At 41.4% G+C, this 23,228-nt stretch overlaps 1 protein-coding gene across 1 annotated transcript in view; it reads right to left on the reverse strand.

The window, feature by feature from the left end:
• Positions 1-583: 583 nt before the first annotated feature.
• ngfrb (nerve growth factor receptor b) overlaps positions 584-23,228 on the reverse strand; it is a 33,887-nt gene continuing 11,242 nt past the window's right edge. The window contains exons 3-6 of the mRNA XM_018749777.2: positions 21,209-21,571; positions 9,473-9,698; positions 7,994-8,154; positions 584-1,550 (exon numbers count right to left, since the gene is read on the reverse strand). Coding sequence (XP_018605293.2) covers positions 1,231-1,550; positions 7,994-8,154; positions 9,473-9,698; positions 21,209-21,571 — 1,070 coding nt within the window. The 3' untranslated portion in view covers positions 584-1,230. The remainder of the gene's footprint in view (positions 1,551-7,993; positions 8,155-9,472; positions 9,699-21,208; positions 21,572-23,228) is intronic.

Below are 23,228 nucleotides of genomic sequence, written 5' to 3' on the forward strand. Positions count from 1 at the left end.
CCATCACACATGACCACATTTGACTGGTTGCAGAAAACCCTCTTCATCCAACCTTCTAAAGTGGACAAAAAAATCTTTTGTCTCATTGCTGTCGTTAGACTACGCCTCCAACCACACATAAACTTCCGACAATGCAAAAAACTACAAACAGACAACAAAATTAACTTGGCCTTTAAAAAGTGTAATAGCGGAAAAAGCGCAAATTTCGCTCTGTTGGTTTGTCAACTTCAACGCCAACGTCAACGATACAGTTTTGTTTCATCTTGCCAATCTAACGGCTGACCCTTTGCCTCTCCATTGGTTCTTCATGTCCGGATGACGATGAATGTCCTTATTAATGAGAAAGCGGACTTCAGACAAAGCGAGAAACACCGATTACAGAATCACTAACACTAGCATTCAGTACTTTACAGAATATACAGTATCTTTGTATAGATCAATATCACTTGTGTTTCAGCTGATTTAAAGGGGACCACTGAAAACACACATAAAAAAAGAGCACAGAGGAACTGGAATAATATTTTATCAATATTCCCATAAAATACCACTAGCTATTTTCCTGAGCAGAATTTAAAGGGAGGGACGCAAGGATAGGGAGTTTGTTACGTCTACAGCTACATTGACTGCCAGGTAGGGATATGGCTCTTCTTCCTACAAAAGGACATAGATTGGAGGGAAAGGACATGGACAAATGGGAAGGACAGAAGAGAGAGTAACAACAGGTGAGAACAGAGATGGAATGTGATCACCTGTAGGAAGGAGGTATGAGGAAGTTTGGAGGGTGTGATAGGAAATGGCAATATGCACATGTTTATGACTAAGATGAAGTGGAACTCCTTCTCTGTCAGGGGTGCAAAGACATTCATGAAGGAGTAAAGGGGGAATGCGTAACATGGACACCGCTGCATAAAGAATATAGATGAGCTAAGACAGTAGGTGACCATGACCGTTGAGAGGCCATGCAGAGAACATGAGCAATAACTTCCTCGAGTGTTTTTCTGGGAGAGCTGTGGGGAAAACGTTGGCCAAATTTTTGCTGGAAACTGGTCCCTTCCTAGAATTTTCATTCACGAGGTGATCCTGCCTCTTTCCCAGAGCTCCGCTTTGACGTTGCCCCGCTCCTAAGCCTCCTCCTGCGTGGGGGTGTCCAGTCACCTGATGAGGGGACTGCATGGGTGCCGAAGATGAAGGGAAGGGGTCGGAAGTGTTTCCGGTTTTGTGGTCAAGCTCTCACACTGCCGACGTGGCGGTGACGAGGCTCTGGGCGATGTCATCGCGGTTGATCTTGCGCAAGGCTGTGCACAAAGCGTCCATGCTGGCGCAGTCCTTACTGGCCCAGTCGGACAGCAGGGCTCGGATCGGGCGCTCCTCCTGACGGAAGAAATCGATGTGCTCGTCCCCGTAGCCCAGCAGTCCCGCCAGGTTGCACCAGTCTGTGTCCTCCTCTGCTCCCATCGCGTCGCCTCCGCAGCCCTGATTCAGCAACTTCTCCACTTCCTCGCACTTGTGAGGGGTTAATGCAAGGTTGCTCTCGCCATCCATCTTCACAACTGTTAAGAGAGAGAAGGCAAATGAGCATAAGAAGCATTAGCGAAGAGAATTTGTTTGGGTGGGAACTGCCCTCACATTTTAAGAGGTATATTGCCTTCGAGAAAAAACATCTGTATTGCCTCCTAAAAAAAAAAAAAAAAAATCTGAATTATGCGCTGGACTCCACCATAAAGGTGATTTCACCTTCTCGAACTGCTCTTTTTACTGAACACAGCTGGTGCAACTGAAAGGTAGAGCTGGAATTTTTAACAGATACCTCTCTGTGCTTTCATGTGTCTATAAAATCTTTCATTAGACAGAGGATTCGAGTCTGTCAAACAAAGCAGTCGAACATGAGGTCAGGAATGTGTGTAGAGCACTTCGTTTTTTTTTTTTGGCCCTCAGTGCAGCAGTTGCTGTCTTGGTAACTGGTTCCCTATATTTATTAAAAATTCCTGCATATCAAAATTCTCTATACAGATGCTCCTCGACTAACGATGGGGTTACATTCCGATAAACCCATCATAAGCAAAAAAATCATAATTTGAAAAAGAATACAGTACTGCACCTGCCGGACATCATAGCCTAGTCTAGCCTAGCTTAAACGTGCTCAGAACTCTTACGATAGCCTACAGCTGGGCAAATTTAAGTAGGAGACACACATGGGCATTTAATAGACATGATGGGATGCGAAAACACAAAATAAAAAAACATTTTCGACACAGTATCGCTTGTTGAGGTTATTTACACTCGTTGCAGTGATTGCTACAGAGCCTGCGAGTGTGGCCGAGCGGATGCTGCGGCTCTCTGCCAACACCCAGCATCGGGAGAGAGTATTGTAATACATATCGCAAGCGCAGGGACAGATCGAAACTCAAAATTCGAAGTACGGATTCTACCGAATGCATTTCGCTATCGTACCATCGTAAGCAAAGGAGCATCTGTTTTGACTACTGATCTTATTAATAAGAAGCCTTCTTTGACCCGTTCAGTGTTTAAATATATTTCACTCCTTTACTTTCACAAAACCGCTCGTTCCTGGTCAGGGTCACAGTGGTCCAGAGCCTATCCTGGAATCACCAGGTACAAGGATGGTGGGGGTTACATCCTTTTTGGGGTGCTGTAGGACTCTGGTCCATCTCAGGGTAGCCACACACACACACACACACACACACACACACACTGCAGGAATTTATTGTGTGCAATTCACTGGAACAGAGACACATGGAAACTACACACACAGGGCCAAATTCAAACCCATGCCCAAACAGCCCTGCCATGCAGTTCCCCACAATACTCTGATACAGTACTCATTGCAATGAATTCCTGTTTCATTGTTTCTTAAACTCAATGAGGAAAAATATTTTGGATTAATCAGTCTTTCAGGCTTTTGATTTTTTTTAATTAAAAAAAAGCAAATAAACTGAACGTAGTTGAACTGCTAGCAAAGTTCATACTCTAGTTTGCTAGTGCTCATTACACCAGTGGTTTTCTTTGAGACACGTGTGTGGTAAAAGAACTTACACATGCTCACCATTAGTAATCCTCTTGTTCCCAAAGACTGATGGCAGAAATGGCAAAAGTCCCACACTGAACTGCCAGAAAACCTCCATTAATCCCACAAAAACTAATCCTAACTGAGAATTTAAATTTGCCTGATTTTTTCATTATCTTTGATTTTTCCGATTTTTCCGTACGTTTGTTAAAAGTGGAGATGCTGATGAACAGGAGGAAGTTGGGATGCAAATGATCCGTCTCTGTTTGGCGAATGCAGCCAAAACGATTTGGCTCCCTGCAGCAACCCGGGTTGCTCATCAACGTTCCCCACAATACGCCACAGCAATTCAGTATTTGTGTGAGCCTCTTCCCCTTCTCCAAATTATCCCAGAATCACGCTGGACCTGTTCATCAGCTCTGCAGTCTTGTGCAAACGCATTTTTCAGATGCGCCAGCTGTCGCTGCCATAGTTACGGTAGGATGGGAGATGAGGAGGAGCCAGCTAGGGACCGGCCAGATTAATTCACCGAATACTTCACCGTCCGCAGCTTTTTAATTGTGGCGCACATGCTTCCCGGCTCTTCTGAGTGAAACAGGACGCTAAGAGGCTGCAGCAATGGGGCCGATCATAAATAATTATGACTATGGTTTCTTTAATTGTCTCTGGCCATTTGTAACATTGAGCTTCCTGGCATCGGCAGCCATACAGAAAACAACAAGACAGCTAACTGTCTTCCTGCTAACCCCTTTTACCGTTTCAAGATTTACATTTTATATATACAGGTATGTGCCGCTTAACGACGGGAATACGTTCTATGAAACCAGTCGCAGTGCGACTTGGTCGTTGAGCGAGTATCATAGAGTGTACTTAGACAAACTGAGAACCGCTAAAACGACGTTTCGATTAACGACTGACCCCATACATGACGGTGGTCCCATAAGATTAGAAAAGAGCTGAAAAATTCTTATTGACTATTGATGTAACACGTAGCGCTTAGAATTTTTCAGTTCAGAACATGTCCCCGTCGTTAAGTGACGCATGTATTTTTACGGGACCACTGTCGTATATGCAGTCCGTCGCCGCCCGAAACGTCGTAAAGCGGCGCATACCTGTATATATATTTATATCCACCCATGCTGCAGAATATATCATTCATTCATTGGCAAATACTAATCCATTAAAGGGTGGTGGGGTTCACAACAAATGCATGATGGGGTACCAAGATGATCCGTATAACCTGCATGTCTTCGGACTATGAGAGTGTTGTTTTTCAGATGCATATTTGGAGAGCATTATTTACTGGTATGTGCCTCTATCATTTTATTATGGAAAACATTATCCCCTCATGTCACCAATAAATACACAAGAACAGATGCTTGATGTGCACTTCCTTTATATGCTGTGGGTGAGCAGCTATATGTCATGTTATTTTCTCATATCATTACATCTACATTACACACTTGAATGTGCTGTTTGATTTATGAACAGTATAAAACACCATAAGATCTCCCTTGCTACATTTTAACAGCTGTATTAAAAAAGGCAGTGAGAGTATGATTATTTCCAGTGCACATGGTCAGATTTTGATGGCGTTCGCAAATATTTTCTCTCCACTGCTGAGCATTTCATTTGGTTTCTTGAGAAAAATGGACTACAATAGCATATGTGTAATTGCATGCAGATTTCTGTCGTGTTTCTCCTTGAGCTAATTTTCTACAGGGATTTCTGGTTTTGATATTCTCTTCCCAGGACTGAGAATTGTTCTTGTTTGAAGTGTTGCTTGTGCTTTTATATTAAAGGAGCCACAGGAATGCGATGAATTGGAGGATTAGCCATGTTTTCCTTTTGAGAATTGTGGATCATATGAACATGAATAGCATGCGTCTTCTTCTTGTACTGATAAGGGTTAACTACTTTAATGTCGTTATGAAATACCCTCCCTTTACTCTGCAATATTTCATTTACTGTTTGTACCCTCCTCCACCTGCACTTTATCAGATGACTTGATGTCAGCCTGTGGCAGGACTTGTGTACTGAGCATGTTGGAAAAGTGGTCCCACAGACATTGCAATGACATAATTAATCCAAACAATATTATCGTGGGCCACCAACAATGCAGTGAGTTGCAGTGAATGCAACTTTCACATCTTCCATTGTTTTGTGCAGTTACGAGGATCGTGCCGAAAGCCAACTCGACAGAGCCATCAGACAGAGCCATCAGTCATCATGACGTTTCAGAGGCAGCATACTTTGTCCTTTTAAGACCCTCTGTTGAATAGACTATGAATAGACAACCTCCACTCTTCCTACAGGCCTCTATAACTCCTCTTTTTCTTTTCTCAAAGTAACTGTCTATGTGAAAGCAGCAGTGGACCTTTAGCTATTGTAAATATCAGCATAAAGTAGAAACAGGGACTGATGAGGTGCTTGTGAGGACTGGCCAGATGGATGATGGAATGGTGGTGTATGTAGTTTACGTAAGCACTACTGAATCTGGTTTTATGGTCTCCTCCTTTCAAAATGATATGTGCTTGTGCGTGACGGAATCTTGTGCGTTAAATATTAATTGACCAGTTCAGTATGAATAGAAAATACTGCACATGGTAGGTGCATTCAAAGAACACTTCAAGGTGAAGACCTGATGATTGTATTGATACCCTACTTTCAAAGAAAACATAAAAACATTATGAAACTGATGTCTGAATGGTAGTTCTGGGTACAGCCAGGATTAGAAATTCTTTATTATAGACCACTTGTGTTCTGGTGAATGAGTTTGAATATATGAGACTGGATATGGAAGCCTGAAGAAGTAACTAGAAACTTATAGCTCATTATATCCAGCCTTTCCTTCTATTAAAGTGTTGAAATGACTGCGGGTATCCATATTCACAGAGAAGCATGCTAAACCCAGTCAACCCATACCATGCTAAATCTTTTTCACAGCTGACAGCACATTCTAATTAGTATGTGTTAAACACTTATTTCCCATTAAATTGCTCTGGTCAGCAGTAGGACGGAGCTTGCAGGAACTTCACATGGGTTACATCAGATAATACCTACTAATCAGTCAGAGAAGTAATGAGCCTCAGGTGAAAAGTGAATGTGTCTACCGTGAAGCAATAATACGCAAAACTAATCTCTCAAGCACAAATGTAGAAAATGCCAGCTAGTTAGTATACAGCTTGACAATTTTGCAGCCAACTCATCAAGTCAGGTCGTATGCAAGTACAGGTATCCCCCGCTTTTCGAAAGTTCACTTTACGCCACTTCGGTGTTACGAAAGACTTAAATTAGTACCCGTTTCGCTAACCGAAAGAAATCCGAGGAGGATTTTCACTTGTACGAAAAAAGACGAAAGAAGAAAGGCGAAAATAACGTTTAGCGTTTGTTTTGCAGCGAGCCGTTATGGAGGCAGCACGCACCACGAGCAGCGAGAGTGGTACCACCAAGCTCCTTCCCCGGGAACTACACTCAGCATCTCAGCATCAAGCCGCCATAGCTATGAACTGTGTCTGTGAGCATCTGTGCTTTATCTCGACTTATTTTGTGCATCCGTTAGCAAGATGTGTCCTAAGGTATCAGAAAAGCCCAAGAGCCTATCATTCCTGCTTTTACTATATGTTAGTGTTATTTTAGGTTCTCTGTGTTATCTGGTATGATTTGGTAGGTTATTTTTTGGGTCTGGGAACGCTCGAAAACTTTCCCATATAAATTAATGGTAGTTGCTTCTTTGCTTTATGCTATTTCGGCTTATAAAAGTCTTCGTAGGAACGCTCTACTTTTGGATAAGAGGGGAAACCTGTATCATAGGAGACGGTATAGAAATAAAGACAACTTTTTTCAGTGGAATTTTCATATTTACTATAGCCAGACTGGTATTAGGACAAAAGACGAGTTGAAAGATTTGTTGAGGGGCAGAGATGGTAACCAAACGGTATATCAAATCATCAAACGTCAGCAAATGAGGACTAAAAGCAGCCCTGGCTTTGGAACTTGTTTTATATTTGTATGTTGTACAGGAGGTAAGTAAAATTTTCAAAAAAATACGTACAGAAAAACTGTACATTGCTGTACAGAGGAAGAAGTAGTGAATTATTTGTGTTGGGATCTTTCGCAGCACCAACCTCTGTAGACTAGTCAAGTAATTTCTCTGGTTTATTATATTTAATGATGGCGATGTGATGCCCCAAATCAAGACCAGTTACACAGAGTAAACTGCAGTGAGAAAAGATTAGAATAAGAACATTTACTTGACTAAGGGAACAATTTCATACAATTTCTCGCTGTTAAGGCACTACACCCTAGCTGAAAAAGTCTGTTCTGATCTCATCTACCATTCATACGGTATTCATTTTCTATAATATGTCTGGATGTTTCTGTACTGATGCATCTACCAGTCCTAAGCACTGCAGGACAGTGCTAGTAATTGCCCAGTTGTAGTATCGTACCATACTGACTATGAAAACACACAGAAAAAGTATAGAAAAATTACAGTATGGCTTGAAAGTACCTGAGACCTATTGGGATGGTCATTATTCTTGTATAAAATATTAAAATAATAATATATTGTTAATAAATTCATAAACTCTGATGTTAAATCTTACAATAAAATTATAATGTGAATAAATGATTATTCTTTACACTGATTCTATTTACCTACTTGCAACCCTGGGGTTCGCTTATTTTTGCATCTGCACCACTTCCGTTATTTTTTTTTTACTACATGCATGATCGCCTCTAAACCAGCATATGGAATTGGTAATTTTACACCTACTATGTGAGATGAGAAAGGTGGCTTCTTTCTTCAATCGTTTTGTGGAAAAACTAAGAGACAAAAGGGGTTCGCATACTTTCAAGCAGCAGTGCATCTACCATGAAATTATTGCACCGCCATAGAAAATTATTAGTGGCATCTCCAACTAGTGACATTTTGTGTTTCCCAGGTACACACACACATCTATATACCTGTATGTGCCTGCATCTGCTGCTGCTGCTGCTGCTCCTGTAGGCTTGTGCTGTCCACGGAGATGCCACTGTCACTGTGCAGTTTCTCTCCTTCGGGTGACGGCGTCTGGTTCACCGTGCTGCTGTTTGCCGCCTGCTTGTTCTGCTTGCAGCTGTTCCACCTGCAAGGGGGGCACCAGTCAGCAAACTCCTAACGTGCCTCCCTGCTGTCACCGCAAGCTGATCCACCTGAGACCACGGCAGTCTCTCCCCCCCTCCGAAACACCACCCTTGTGGGTAGAACCACGCCACCATGGTAACACACTGCTCCGGGATGTTCGCTTATCATCCAGGGGTGTACAAATCTAATTTTTCTATGATATAACGCACTTATTTCCAAGCTCTCGTTACAGATATTTTTTTTTTCTTTCTGTTGGAGAGACTGGGTTATCTCAGCACATTTCAGATTGTGATCTCTGCTCAGACTGCATTGTGGAAGTGGGTCAGTGTCAAAATTTCATGTGGATAAATATTTCATCATCCCGCTTGCTGTGCCCATCACTGCAGATGGATTTGTTCATGTAGCCATCTGCAGGCTTATTTCTCAGCGATCTTCATGAGTATATTTACACTTCAAGATAGTTAACATGAGATCAACGAAAAGACACAAAACCTATCTGTCAATATTCGGATTGGTCCAGTGAGATTGAAACGTTTAGCAGGGCTTTGAAATGGCCCACAGAAAAGCACGAGAGCGGAATCAGGATGAAGAAAGACAGGTGAAATTATTAAAAATAAAACCTCCTAACATTCTGAAGCCTGAAGTCAAACCTGCTTATACAGTGCTATATGAACCATAAAGGTACATAAACAATTAATGTGCACGAATACTTTGTTGTATTAAAGGGATTTATTTTTTTTCACTAATTTCACACATTAGCCACGTTAAAATAGCACTAATACAAAACAATAATATGAATACAGTATAGTATCATAATTATATTTTCATGCTGCACTGTTATTTTCACTTTGATTTCCAAATCCGTTTTCTTTTCTTTTCTGCACCATCAGAATACTCACATTTTCACTTGATAGCGACGGTCAAAAAAAGTCACTTGAAGGGAACCACAAACTAAATGTTTAGTAAATAAAACATTTTTGTAATAAATGCAATGGCTGATAGACATACCAATTGAGTCAGAAATATCGAGTCTTGCTGCAGTGCAGCCAGCAGACAGTATTGTGTTATACAGAGCAGTCGTTGTTAGACGTTATGACCAAATTTCAGGATTCCAAAGTAATATTATAAGGTCGATGGGATGGCTGTCGCAAGTCTGAGTCGCATATGCTGTAACTCAAAGGCTAGATATTTACAGCTCTGAATGTCCAAAACGTTACTTCTAAGTAACGTACATATGAGTCCCATAATTTTGATCGCCGCCCATTTGCCAGTTACAAACTCAAATTTTATTATTCAGTATATTGGTCACCTTTACTTACTTCTTAAAGATGATGAATGCCACCAAGCCTACCGCCACAGCAGCCAGGATGGAGCAGTAGATAGGGATGAGCTTCTCATTGAGTCTCTGGCCGAGCCTCAGAGAGCTGCGGTTAGTTGTCGTAGCAGCGTCGGGCAGGGAAACAGTTAGGGGTTCATCTGTTAAGAGCGACGATGTGGAATCCAGAGAAGGAGTTGGTGAGACGGAAGAGTACTCTGGATTTATAGCTGTGGAAAGAAGAACAGGGATAAAGGTTACATTAGCTTAAGAGCTGGACCACAGGTTACATGTTCCTTCATACATCAAATGCCCTTGAGAATATAATGATTATGTTTTATGCCATCAACATATCTCAGAGCTCTCTGCTGGACTGGGCCTCATAGCTGTTTATGAACACCCATGAACACCAAACCAGCCCTGGTGGCCTTTATCAAGAAAGGCCTCTGCTCTGTTTTCCATCACATCTTAAGTGTTTGTTTCACTAAACTTCTTAATTTCCTTATAGATTTTCCCCAAATCTAAATGAGTTTTATTCAAAAGGGATTTCAAAGGCCTAGGAGACACAGCATGTGTTCACGTGTGGCGCTGCATGGGTACGGATCTGACAAAAGAAAAGCCATGAAGAAATGCAACATGGAGTGCAGAAACCCCAAGGCAATAGCAGATGGAGGAACATATTGTGCTTCTCAGCTCCTGTGTCTTTACCTCGGAAGAGATGCCTGTGGGATCTGGACTTCATCCCTTCCCCAAAGTGACAGAACGGAACTGTGCTCCATAGAGGGAAGCAAGAACCAGAACCAGTCTTTTTACTGTTATACTGACTGGGTAAATCAGAGAAACCTTGATGAGAATATCATGTTAAATTCAGAGCAGTAAAATTCAGGGCCGATTGTAAAATCCTCCTCTTAATGTACAAGGTAGTCGGTCAGTGGCCTCGCTAGAGCTTACCTTACTTAAATTATTAGTCGCAACATTCCTGAAAAATGTCTATGATTCTTAGATGCTGGATATGTTAAAGTACCTACTGTTAATAAGATTTCTGTAGGAGGGAATGCCTTTAGCTATGGAGCATATAAACAGTGGCATAATCGGGGAATGCTTCTTCAGTGTGGGCGCAGTGGCGCAGTGGGCTTGGCTGGGTCTTGGTCTCTGAGGGGTCTGGGGTCCCAGTCCCACTTGGGGTGCCTTGTGATGGACTGGCATCCCATCCTGGGTGTGTCCCCTCCCCCTCCAGTCTTATGCCCTGTGTTGCCGGGTTAGGCTCCAGCTCGCTGCAACCCCGCTCGGGGGGAGCGGTTTCAGCCTCTGTGTATGCTTCTTCAGCCTTTAAGTCCAGGTTTAAGACTTACCTCTTCTTGTTTGTGAACCCACTGAAGAGTTTTTCTTGCTTTATAGTTTCTGTTCTCCTGTGTGTTACCTACCAGCATAATAACCTAGTATCTGTTATATATTCGGTGGTAGCTACCTTCTATTGTCTTCGTATTTTCTTACTGGCACCCCGCAGTAGCACAGGAGCTACTGCTGATGCCGATTTCTTGATGTACTTTGCTGCAGGATACCATTGACTGCATAACATGACTGAGAGGATCTGCAAACTTGGGCCTAGACAACACATTTTAGCTCCCATAGCCTGTAGCTCAGTCTTGCCAGCAGTATTATTCTTTTCTGCTTTAGACATATCCACACAAGTCCCCTGTCACCGCACCAGAATGCCCAGGAGGTACTTAGAGGTGTTTTTTTCCTCCCTTTCTCAACAGATGGGAGTTTTTTGTTTTCTTTTCATCCAGTACCAGTTGTCTTACTCTATTGCTATCTATATTTGTTATTTACAAGGTACTTGCAAGGTATGTTATTTATACAGCTGGATCATTTTACTGGAGCAATTCAGGGGTAGTACTTTGCTCACAGGTACTACAGCCAGAGGTGGGAATCGAACCTGCAAGCTTCGGGTACGAAACTAGCGGATCCAACCGCTACGTTACCAGCTCTCCCCAGCTGTTACACTTCTAAAATTGTATCATTTACAGTAACCTTGTTCAGCACTCTGTGTTTGAATTTGAATTAAATTGAATATCACAGGCAATCACAAAAAAACACGATTCATCCAACATGATGGTTCGTTTTTTTACTTTTAAATTACTGCCGAACCTTCATTATTCCACAACATTTTCAGTAAATAGTTTCAGCTCATTTTAGCTAAAGTGGTTTGTATACAAAACCACTTAAAAATATTGCACTTGACAATATTTAGAGTAAAATCATTTTCCTGGAGCAGCTCCAGGTGCGGACCTTACTCAGGGGTAATACGGCAGAAGGTGGAATTCAAACGTTTGCCTTTTGATTGGCAGCTGATTAAATAGTGGTTAGCGCTGCTGCCTTTGCATCTGAAGGTTGCCAGTTTTAATGTCACGCTCTGCTATAGTACCCTTGAGGAAAGTACTTACCCTAAATTGCCCCAGTGAAATTAGGCAGCTGTTTAAATCGGTAAAGACTTTTAGGTAGCTTAACATCGTAAGCTACTTTGGAGGAACGTGTCAGCAAGATGAATAAATGTATGATTCTAGCGTGACAGCGCTACCTCCATCTGGCTCTTGTACCTTATATTCACCGTGCTATATGGCAGCTGCATTTTCCGCACACAGCCTAGTAATGTAATGCTCGACCGCACAAGCTGCTGAATCTGCAACGCATCTATTCCTACCTCACGTTTAATGTGCTGCAGTTAATTGTCTTTCTGCACCGTGAACTTCGTCAGCAAAACATAACTTTGATGCAACTGACTGCCTCCAACTACCTATTCCTTCCATCTTCCGGCAGTACAGCACGTAGGCTGTTTTCATTTTCATGTCCTTCATTCATTAATACAATTGTAGGAGTTATATGAAATCCATGGACACACTGCATACTGGGAGGATCGTGTCCATCCCAAAAACACTTTCCTGTGCGCAAGCAAAGCTCTCCATGCATACTGTTACTCTTAAATGTGTCATTCCAGTCAAAGGTGGGTGTCTACAGAGAGAATCCAAATTTGCCAAGCTGTTGTGAATCGGGCAGTCCAGCTTTGCAATGCAAAAAGAAAGAAATGTGCATTACAAAATTGCTGAATATTACGGGAATGTATTTTTGGTGAACATGGACACATGCTTTTTATTTGTCTGTTTGTAGTTTCCTTTTCACACAAAATGTTTTCCTTTTAACTTCTCTGCCAAAAAAAAAATGTTTACTTTTGTGCAAAAGCTGAATGCAACCTCAAAGCAAGAGAAACCTGTTCCGTCACTGTTCCTGTCCCATCATGTATGAGGGGAACTGGTAGATGACAGACCACAGTAACCACACCAAGCTGATGTTATGGAACTGTCATTAAGCTCAAAGGGCACTCGGAAAAGGAAATGGATCGCAATCCATTAAAACGATCATATCTTTTTAACCAAGTAACAGAAAAAGCATTCCAGCTTCGTGACTCATCAATGGTACCAGCTGCAGGGACAGTGTGGAATGGTATCGATGTGCCAACGGTGTTTATGCCACGAGAAAACAAAGGTGGAAATTTGACTCTTTGCTATTTTTTGCCAATTATAACAATTACAAACTATTATGAATAATCTAACGTATAACCCTATAATCCTACTCATAACCCTATACAGCCTCTCCCCTACTTACAACCTATGCAACTTACGACCATCCATACATACAACCGAAAAAAATTACTTTAGAAATAAAAAAAAATTTTAAATACGTAAATTTAAAAATTACGCTTGGTCGTACGCCCCCCTTTGCTAACAGCTGCGTTCTTGTTCTCAATTGCCATTCTGTAAGCACACGTTATTCAAGTAAATCTAACGAATTCACGTGCTGGATTAAACCATTATTGTATTAAACCCCAAAGAAGATGATGAGCAAGAGAAAAAACCTCTAAGATAAGACTAAGATAAGAAGGTTAAAAATAAACCAGAAAGGAGAATCTTTTTTCAATAAACCATAGACTTATATTAAAAAATGTCAATAGATGAAACTGGTTAAGCAAAAATGAGATAATCACAATAGAACTTGCATAACATAAAAAATATAAATGATGAAATATGAACTAAAGAATCTTAAATAAAAGGTAAAAAAACAATACAATCATATAAAATGTCAATTAATAAAGCTGGTTAATAAAAACGAGATAATCATGATAGAAATTGAGGAGGATAAAAGAATGTTGTACAGGTATAGGAGTCCTACATGCCATGATAACGTACGCCCGACTTGCGTCCATTTCGAGATTCGCCCGGTCGGTCAGAACGGAACTCGGACATATGCCGGGGAATGGCTGTATATACTTGTATGCACCTATGTGTGTGTGGGGGTGCGGTGGCGTAGCGGGCTTGGCCGGGTCCTGCTCTCTGGTGGGTCAGGGATTCGAGTCCTGCTTGGGGTACCTTGCGACGGACTGGCGTCCCGTGCCGGGTGTAATCCCCTCCCCATCCAGCCTTGCGCCCTGTATTGCCGGGTTAGGCTCCGGTTCACCAGTATGTGTGTGTGTGCATAAAAAACAAAGCCCTCATAACTTTTATATGTTATGCTATAACCTTTGAGATCACTGTGAATTGCAATAATTCCATCACAATAGAAACTCCTTTTTTTTCTGCCATTTTTAATTACTTTGCATTTATGGCACTTCTCTAAGCTACACCAAATTAATTGCTTATTAAGGAGATAGATAATGTGATTTTACAATTAACCTTATATTATACCTTGAACCAAATTATCACCTACTTTTTTTGGCTCTTCTGCTTAGCTCCAGCCAAATGACCGCAGCCCACACACTGCTTCAAAGTAGCCATTGTCCCCAGGGCCTTTTCTGTGCCTCTAACAAAAGTTTATGGGGTGGAATTTCAATGCCAGATGCCCGGCACTGACAGAGACTTCCTTTGTCCTGGACAGAAGACATCCTTTGTTTCCCAGCGTTGCCCCCTCACTGTCAGCTTCCTCAGTATGTATCTCATCATTACGTGTTCCTTTCAGCTGCCCTCTGCGATTACGGTTATCTTTGCCTCTATCTGGCTCATTGTCAGTGTCTCTGTCTTCAATAGAGACTCTCTGACTTTCTGGCCCATATGTCACACAGATTTCTCTCTGTCTCGCTCTCCCTCTGTCTGTCTCTGCTCCTTTCTTTCGATGCCTGTCTCTCGCCTTCCCTTTCCCTGCTCACATTAATATTTAAGTGGATGCTGCTTGTCAGCATTTCAGATAAGAACAGGAAGTGGGTGCAGAAGACGAAGACGATACAGAATATGCAGGAGACACAGATTCAGATGTATAGATTAACGGGAGTCAAGACTCGGCCGCGACAGGACTGAGCACAGGGACGCAACGGACACTCACAGGTTTTACTGTCTTGTGCATTCTGCTCACTTGTTCTTTTCTAGCATTTGACCTTTAACCTTTGGGTGGGTAGGGTTGGAGCGGCACAGCAAGTAGCGCTGCTGTCTCACAGCGCCTGGGTGGTCTGAGAGAATGTGGGTTCGATTCCCGCTGAAAGTGTGTGGAGTTTGCATGTTCTCCCCGTGTCTGCGTGGGTTTCATCTGGGTACTCTGGTTTCCTTCAACACTCCAAAGACATGCTGTTCAGGTTCACCCATAGTGTGTGAATCAGAGAGAGAGTGTGTTCCACCGATATATGGACGAGTGACCCAGTGTAAGTAGTGTATCTAGCAGTGTAAGTCACCATGGTGAATAAGGTGTGTGTGTGTGGGCTGATAACACTACATAGAGTTCATTGGAAGTCACTTTGGAGAAAAGCATCTGCTGAATAAATAAATGTAAATGTAGAGTTTGGTTGTCCTGTGTGCACAAGTTGAAATTTTGCACATCCTGTACAAATTTATACAGAGAGGATATTTTAAATAATGATAATAAAAATAAGAAAAAATATTTGAGTCAGAGGTGAATAAAAAGTGTGTGTGTGTGTGTGTGTGTGTGTGTGTGTGTGTGTGTGTGTGTGCGTGATAAAGAAGAAAAGGTCTCATCATTTATAATCCCTTATACACACAAATGGACGTAACCTCACAAATTCCAGTCCAGTTTTCACATTTGTAATTATGCACTTGTATATCCTGTTTTCAAGCACTTACATGTATAGTGTTTTTAGGAAATTGTTATGTTGATACTCTAGCGTGCAATACTCCCTTGGTGGGTGGTTTAGAAGTTTGTGCCAAAAATATAGAGTGCATATTAATTCTGATGCAAAAGCACAATGCCTGCAGGGTGCTCCCACAATATGTTGACTCTTTGGTAAGATTTATAACTCAAGATTTGCAATTGTTTGCATCAACCTAAATTATGTCACATTCTAACAACATTTTTACACTAGGGAAGGTTCACTGCAGTAATGCACTTGATTTCCAACAGGTGAATTTACCTACTATCCGAAAAAAAGATTCGGTGAAACATGGAACTGGTTGAGGGAGCGGCTGTGTGCACCAGAGGCCGATGGGTGTGGGCAGAGACGGAAGGAACAGGATGCTGGGACTGGGGGATGGGGTTGCAACCAGGGCCTCAGCAAGCACAGTGAGCTCTGCTGCAAAGTATAATCAGCACCCGCAGAGGTTACCCAAAGAAACCTGAGCGCAAAGATGAGAAACTTCATCACTTGTATTGATCGGAAAGACTCAGCAGCTGTGGTCTCTGTCCACAGTCGCACCGCTGTTCCCCTTACTTCTGTCTCACCATTTTTCTCTCAGGGAAAAACCATAAATCCAGTAAAAAGCATTTCTGCTGCCAGTTCAGAATTGTACTTCTAAATGGGCCTCATAATGGATATTACAGAAAGTAAATTTCGAAGCAGATTTTAGACTGAAAATTGAAACTGAACCTTTTAAAGGTGCTAAACACCAAGCAATGATTCAAAGAACATTCCAGATGAGCATATTGATATATTTCGCCTGAACTATGTGCCATCTGCCATGTAAATTGTTTCTATTGTATAGCTATACATTAAGATTTGGAGATAAATTCTTCTTTGAAAATGTTTTGCACAATGGTTTTTAATAAAATGTTTTATAGTAATAGTTTTAACCTTTAACTCCAACTCCAGGAACCTAATAATTGCTTCCGACTCCGACTTCACAGCACTGTGTTAAAAATGAAACTTAAATCTGTATAATTTGAGTGACTTTAGATAAAAGTCATTGGTAGGTATCCTAATAGTAAAAAGTAACAATCAGAAGCAGTAATGCTCTAGACTCAATGGACAAAAATGACAGTTGTGCGCACCCAAGTTAGAAGAACCACATGTTATGGGATTCCATAATGATAGAGACATTTATGAATCGAAACTAAGTGAATGTGTGTCACAATGGCAATAAGAACAAATGAATGCCTGCAGTACAAAGCATAGCAGAAGACATTAGATTTCTTGTGGAAAAGTTGGGTTTCGGAATACTGTGGATTAATGCATAACATAGGGTCATTGGCCCCTCTCCCACTGCGGTCCGCAGAAAAGACTTGCAGGTTGCACAGTAGACAGTCTTCCTCCCCACAAAAGTCCCCTTATGCAAAAGCATGACCTTGAACAATTTACAGCTGGAAAATCAGCTGTGAATGGAACACATGAGATCTGGCATAAGTGCCACTGTCACCCTTGGCTGTTACTGTATGTTTGTAATACGGAATAGTATTCTAGGAATTCCTTTCGAATTCTTGCGACAAAAGGGGGCAATTCCAGAAGACTGCAGGCTGTTACATGCTTTGCTTAACTGGAACAAGGACACAATACTTTGACTGAGTGGACAATCCAGAAGAAGCCACCAAATGGCAAAACGAAATGCCATCCATAACTTTGCGCATCAGAACTCTCGTTCTGTGAAGCAACAGATCACAGGACTCACATTGTGCCACAGGGAGCAAGGGGTCCATACAGAAGGATGCTAGCACTGGTAATCCTGGAGACTTTGGGTTACAGAGGACGTTGTGCAAAGCAACACAATGATGCAGACGCACACAGAAAGAACAGCCTCTAAGGTTTGGACCAAATGAGCATTCAATCATATCAACAGATAGGGTAACTGGCTGCCTTTTAAACCCTTTCAAGAAATTGAAGATGGAAGATTACTGCACAATGCAAGGGTGTCATGATGTATCAGCGAGCACGCAGTGCGAATACTTGTCCTATTTCCTGTTTAACAATATAAAAATGACTTGGGTGAGCCATGGCGTTGAACATTGTCTTGAGTTCTCTTGGAAGTCTATGGGTCACTTGGAATAACAAGAGACTCTGCAACCATTAACTGAACTACACATGGGAAGAGAATGTTTATCTCTGCATTCCATGACCAGGCAAGTGGACTGTGTTTGAACCCCTGCTGAACCCCTTGGCCTCTCCATTACACCCGAAAGACAGGGAGTCTCTTGATAAAGGTCATCTGCTAAGACTCATAACCGAACACACCAGGCCCAACCAGCATGCAGCAAGACATCAATGAATTTGAAGTGTCTTAAGCATGAATGGAATACAGTTCTGCAGAGCGAAGACTGGAAAGCAAGCGTTTGTGTTATGGACCTGAGAAAATGGTAGGAGCAGAGAACAACCCATAACAACTGCTGCATTGCAATCACTGGATTGCAGTCACTAAATGATTCAATCATTCTTCTGTACTTCTGATGGAATCTATTGTGATCTACATAGAAGACAACTTTAAATCATGTTGTGCATATGAAAAATACTGTGGATTATCAATTTATGTTTATGGGAAAAAAGAGTTGATGGACTATTACTGTTTCCATACATTCAAAAAAAATTAGAATAATTTGTGAATGTAAAGAAAATCGTATTGTTGAATGACAGTTTTGGTCAGTTTCAAGGAAGGGTAAAATGTATGGTGTAATGCTCCAGCTTAAGGTTATGCACATAAGATGAACTCATGAAGCCATTCAAGCAGCTGAACCAGGTTTTATCGTCCTTAATATGCAAGTCATTTTTCTCAATGATGAATAAACACAAACTTGCTTTATATTTAAATTATTTCTCTCCATAATTGAATTAGTATAGACAGGATTCACTAACTGAGTTCTTTTTTATCAGTGGATATTTATTCAAATCAAATTTTAAGTTTTTAGAACTCAGACGTTGATGTGAACACTTCTAAAACCATCAGTATTTGGAGGAATTATCATTTTATGTTTTCTTTCTTGCTGGTAGTGTAATGGTTAGAGCTGCTGCCTTTGGACCCAAAAGTCACAGATATTACTCCCACCTCGAGCTGTAATATTGAACAAGATACGTACCTTAAAATTACTCCAGTAAAAATTGCCTATGGTTGAATAACTAAGTATTTTAACCATGTAAGTTAATTTGAAGAACAGCGTCAGCCAAATGAGTAAATGTCCATCTATGCCTTGCCTCTGTTGACCTCCAATCTCAGTTGTGATTCCCAGGCGGTGGGAGTCCTGTAGCTTTCATTTGCAAATTAGAGAAACTACTGTGGCCATTTGACCTTCATACCAAACTTCATAAAGCATGTCATTTATCAATATACATTTGTTATAAAGTGCAGGGGATAGCGGAATGTCTATTTCTTTTTCCATTTCTGATGACAAATGCTCATCCGACATTAATTGGGCAGACATGTAACTTTTTACTGTTGACGCTGGCAGAGCCCTGGACTATTATCTGATTCGGCATGTAGCAACACTCAAAACTAACATGCAAAACTTAAAAATCTTCTGTCTACACTCAACATGTGTCCATACATTTAGTGATGACTCCGCACATTAACTATATACGAAGCAAATACCTGCGCTGCACAAATTGTTCAAAGCAACTGAGTAAACACACACACACACACACACATTGTCTGAACCACTTGTCCCATACAGGGTCGCGGGGAGCCGGAGCCTAACCCGGCAACACAGGGCACAAGGCTGGAGGGGGAAGGGTCATACCCAGGACGGAACGCCAATCCGTCGCAAGGTACCCCAAGCAGGACTCAAGCCCCAGACCCACCAGACAGCAGGACCTGGCTAAGCCTGCTGCCCCCCACTGAGTAAATAATTTACAATTTACAATAATCATAATTTATAATTTTGTTTACTTCATTAGACCTATGTTTAATTGATAACAGTCAAACCACATGCTGTTTTTAAGAATCGCTGCAGTGATATCTGACAGAAAATGCCCTAATTGCTTTGCATTCTGCAATAAGATTTGCCAGAGGGTATAAAAAAATATGACATAGCACATATTAGTGTCTGGTTCAATTCAGTAGAAACTGATTTTTTTTTCTCCTTCATCGCTACTGGATCTTGCTGTCACAAATAATTAACACAAAAAGCAATCGAGCTTCAGGCTAAGAAAGTAAAGCATGGCTCATATCGGCAAAGCAATAATAAAATAAATAATAACTAAAGCAGCTCCACAAGACTCAAATCAAACTATTTCAAATGAAGAAATTTAAATTTAGAAAAATATGAAGAGGATAATTTTGATTTTCTTATCGGAAATAAAGAAGGAGGACCTGTTTAAAGCTGAGCGGTAACGTTCTCCTACAGCAGTCACTCCTGAGAAGTAACCCATCATGCATTGCTCTACTGCTCTGTAGACATACAGAGGTTCAAGGTGCAGAACTGAGCCTATTGGAAAAACAGGTAAAAACCAGGTCTCAGGATCCAGGTCTGAATCATACATCCTGCTCTAACACCATTGAGCAAGTTACCCATGTTGAATTGTTCTAATAAAAATTACCCATCAGCATAAATGGGTAAATCACTCTAAGTATCCAAACATTACAATCCACTTTGGAGTAAAGCATCAGCTAAACGAGTAAATTTAACCTTCATTTTAACTGACTAGACCTTCAAGATTCCGGAGAGTGCTCTTCAAAGGAAAGTACAGTAGAGTACACGACCAACGGAATCCAAGAATCCAACTGCTCAATTTTAATTCGACACTGGCAGCCAATTCCGGCTTTATCCGCTGTGCCAACATAACACAAAAGCTGTTCCCTTGGCTGCCCAGAGGCAGTGCTGCTCTGAGCGCTCCACTGATCCCCGGCCATTGTACAAAGCGGTGGTGCGCGCGCACAAACCAACACGCAGACACTTGCGTCGACAAGCACAAAACCTGCTCTGTCATGTGGATTAATGGCAATATGCAAAAGTCTGTCCGGAACATTCCCCACTGCACAGAAATGATCCAAGCCTTCTAATAACTGCGCAGCCCTGCCAGCCCTAGGGCGTGATGTACCGATGGCTCATGGAGAAACACAAGGGACTCTTTTAGTTCTTGACCCCTTTTCTTCCAACTTGTACAAGAATGGGACTTCTTCCTGGCTCATACATTTCAATAGATTGTCTTGCCTATTAGCTCACAATGGTGCGTATATATTCTGAGCCCTCAAAGAAGGAATGTGAAATGACCGCATACTATGGAGGGTCACTTCGGTGACCTTACATGCCCCCTTTAGAAACACCCACACAGATCTTCTCTAGATCAGATTGAACGTGAGCAGCTGTGGAGGTCACTTTCTCTGATGGAGGAAAGCCTTTGCATACAGGTAAAATCATTCAGGAATGGAAAAATGAAAGTAGTAAATAAAGTTGATTTTTAATGCAAAGGTTATCAGTTTCCCTTGGATCGTACCAAAGCCTTGGTGCAAGAGGGATATTAACTGTCCACTCAGTTATCCCTCAGTGTGACCTGGGATGTTAATGTGTATTCATAGCATGACATGAGTGGGAACCTAGTATAACTGCTTACCTTGGCAGATGGTGTCACGGGTGGGGGTGCATGAAGCCAGCTGTATGTCAAATTCCTCTTCGCAAATGGTGCAGGGCATGCAAGGGTCCAGCATGCTCTCGTCTTCCGAAAAGGTGTCTTCCGTACACTCCTCACAGACGGTGTCGTGGTTGGGGTCGCAGCGCATCAGCACACCACTGCCTACTGGGCAGACCGCACAGGGCTCGCAGGTCCCCGTGACTTCACTCATGTAGTAGCTATAGTCGCAGGCGCAGATTGCATCATTGGTGTCAGTACAAGGTGTTAGCATACGCATAAGGCCTGTACACTTTGTGCAGGGCTGGCAGCGCTCCGTATGGCTGAAGTTCTCCGAGAAGGTCTCACCTGCAAGAGGGACACCGAGAGCACAGTACTTGACTGGGAGGCAGGACCACTTAACACAAAACGGCTTAACGTGAGTTGTGTGTGACATGCCAAAGGGTCTCCGTGTATCCCATCACCTCGTCGCTCTCCGTTGGCTTTCTGCAGCGACTCACATCAAGCTCAAGACTCTGGTTATATCGTACAAGAGCATTTATATATATATATATATATATATATATATATATATATATATATACGTATATGCAGATACTCTTGTAAAGTACACTGGTTTACGTGGTGGTATGAGACAAATTGACTATAGGCAAAAATCTCGTGTCCGTATTCAGATCGCCTTCTGTTGGTGTAAAATGGACTTTTGTATTTTTCTCTGAGATGTATGCCACTTTGGAAAAAAGCGCTTGCTAAATGAATAAATCAAGATGTTAAACACAACTCATTGCAAAATGGTAATGCACATCCTTATTACAATATGTTAAAGCACCGCATGCAAAAAAGAAATATTGCACTTACCCACCAAGTGGTACAGCATTATTCATTATAAAATAGTTTATAACTCACAGTAGAATAAAAAATTGTAATACAGTTTAGTGTGTAACATCTAGTTTGTTTTGTGTATAATGCCAGTTAGTGGTTATGAGGAACTGTTTTTCATTTATGTTGCCTGCTGTATTTTTATTATTTATTCCAGTATTTATTAGGGAGTTCTTGCCATTTTGTGTACACTAATAAATTAAGCATTTTCTTTTAAAAGCTGGATATTGTACAGTATTTGGTATGCCCAAGAGTTTAAAGAAATCATATTGTCATCCCCTTTCAAAAGTGTAACAAAAAATTTTATACATACACATCTCAGCATGACCTAGCTTACTGCACCTGATACGTCCATGGGAAGAGTATGGTTGTGTCAGAAATGGAAGTAAATCCAACTAAGGCCAAGTACAGGCCCTATATGAGGTCAAGGTGCACCTAAGTCAGACTCAAAGTGGGGCTAAGTCAAGACCATAGTGCATTTGTTGCAATTGAAAAGGTCCAAATTCAAACCACAACTCCTTACAGTCCACCCTGTACTGCACATCTTCGGAAGTCCATTACCATAATTTCATACATTAATAATGCATTTCAATACATTTATAGAGTCCACATGGAGCTGTTGATGGTCTTTTTTACGATTATCAGAGCAGAGTACTTTAAATGCCTAAGATTTAGCCTCAGACACAAAAAAAATTAGGTTTCTTTACTCCAAAGTTTATATTATGATTACAAAGAGAATGACGAGGATCCTGAAGATTTTCTCATGTTTTTCTGTTTCTGTGAGTCACCTTACTCTCCATCCCTTCCATGACTATCTCTGCATTCTTCCAAAGCTGTTAAATGACATAGCATACTTTTGGTTTAAAATGCAACATTTTATTCAAAAATTTATTCAGAAAAAATAGGGTTTAGCCTTTCTTTAGACTATAGGACACACAGAAAAACATTTTCAAAAAATTGCATTCTGTAATAGATTTAATAAATCTTTTATCTGGCTTTTTCAACCAGTGTTCTTTCAGCGCAGTTGCTACCTGCATTAAGGACCGTTTCTATTAACAGTGCTGCCCCAGCAGCGGGCTTCACTCTTAAAATCCGTTAATATTTAATACACACCTTAATTAATTCT

Source organism: Scleropages formosus, chromosome 20, assembly GCF_900964775.1.
Source record: "Scleropages formosus chromosome 20, fSclFor1.1, whole genome shotgun sequence".
NCBI lineage: Eukaryota > Metazoa > Chordata > Actinopteri > Osteoglossiformes > Osteoglossidae > Scleropages > Scleropages formosus.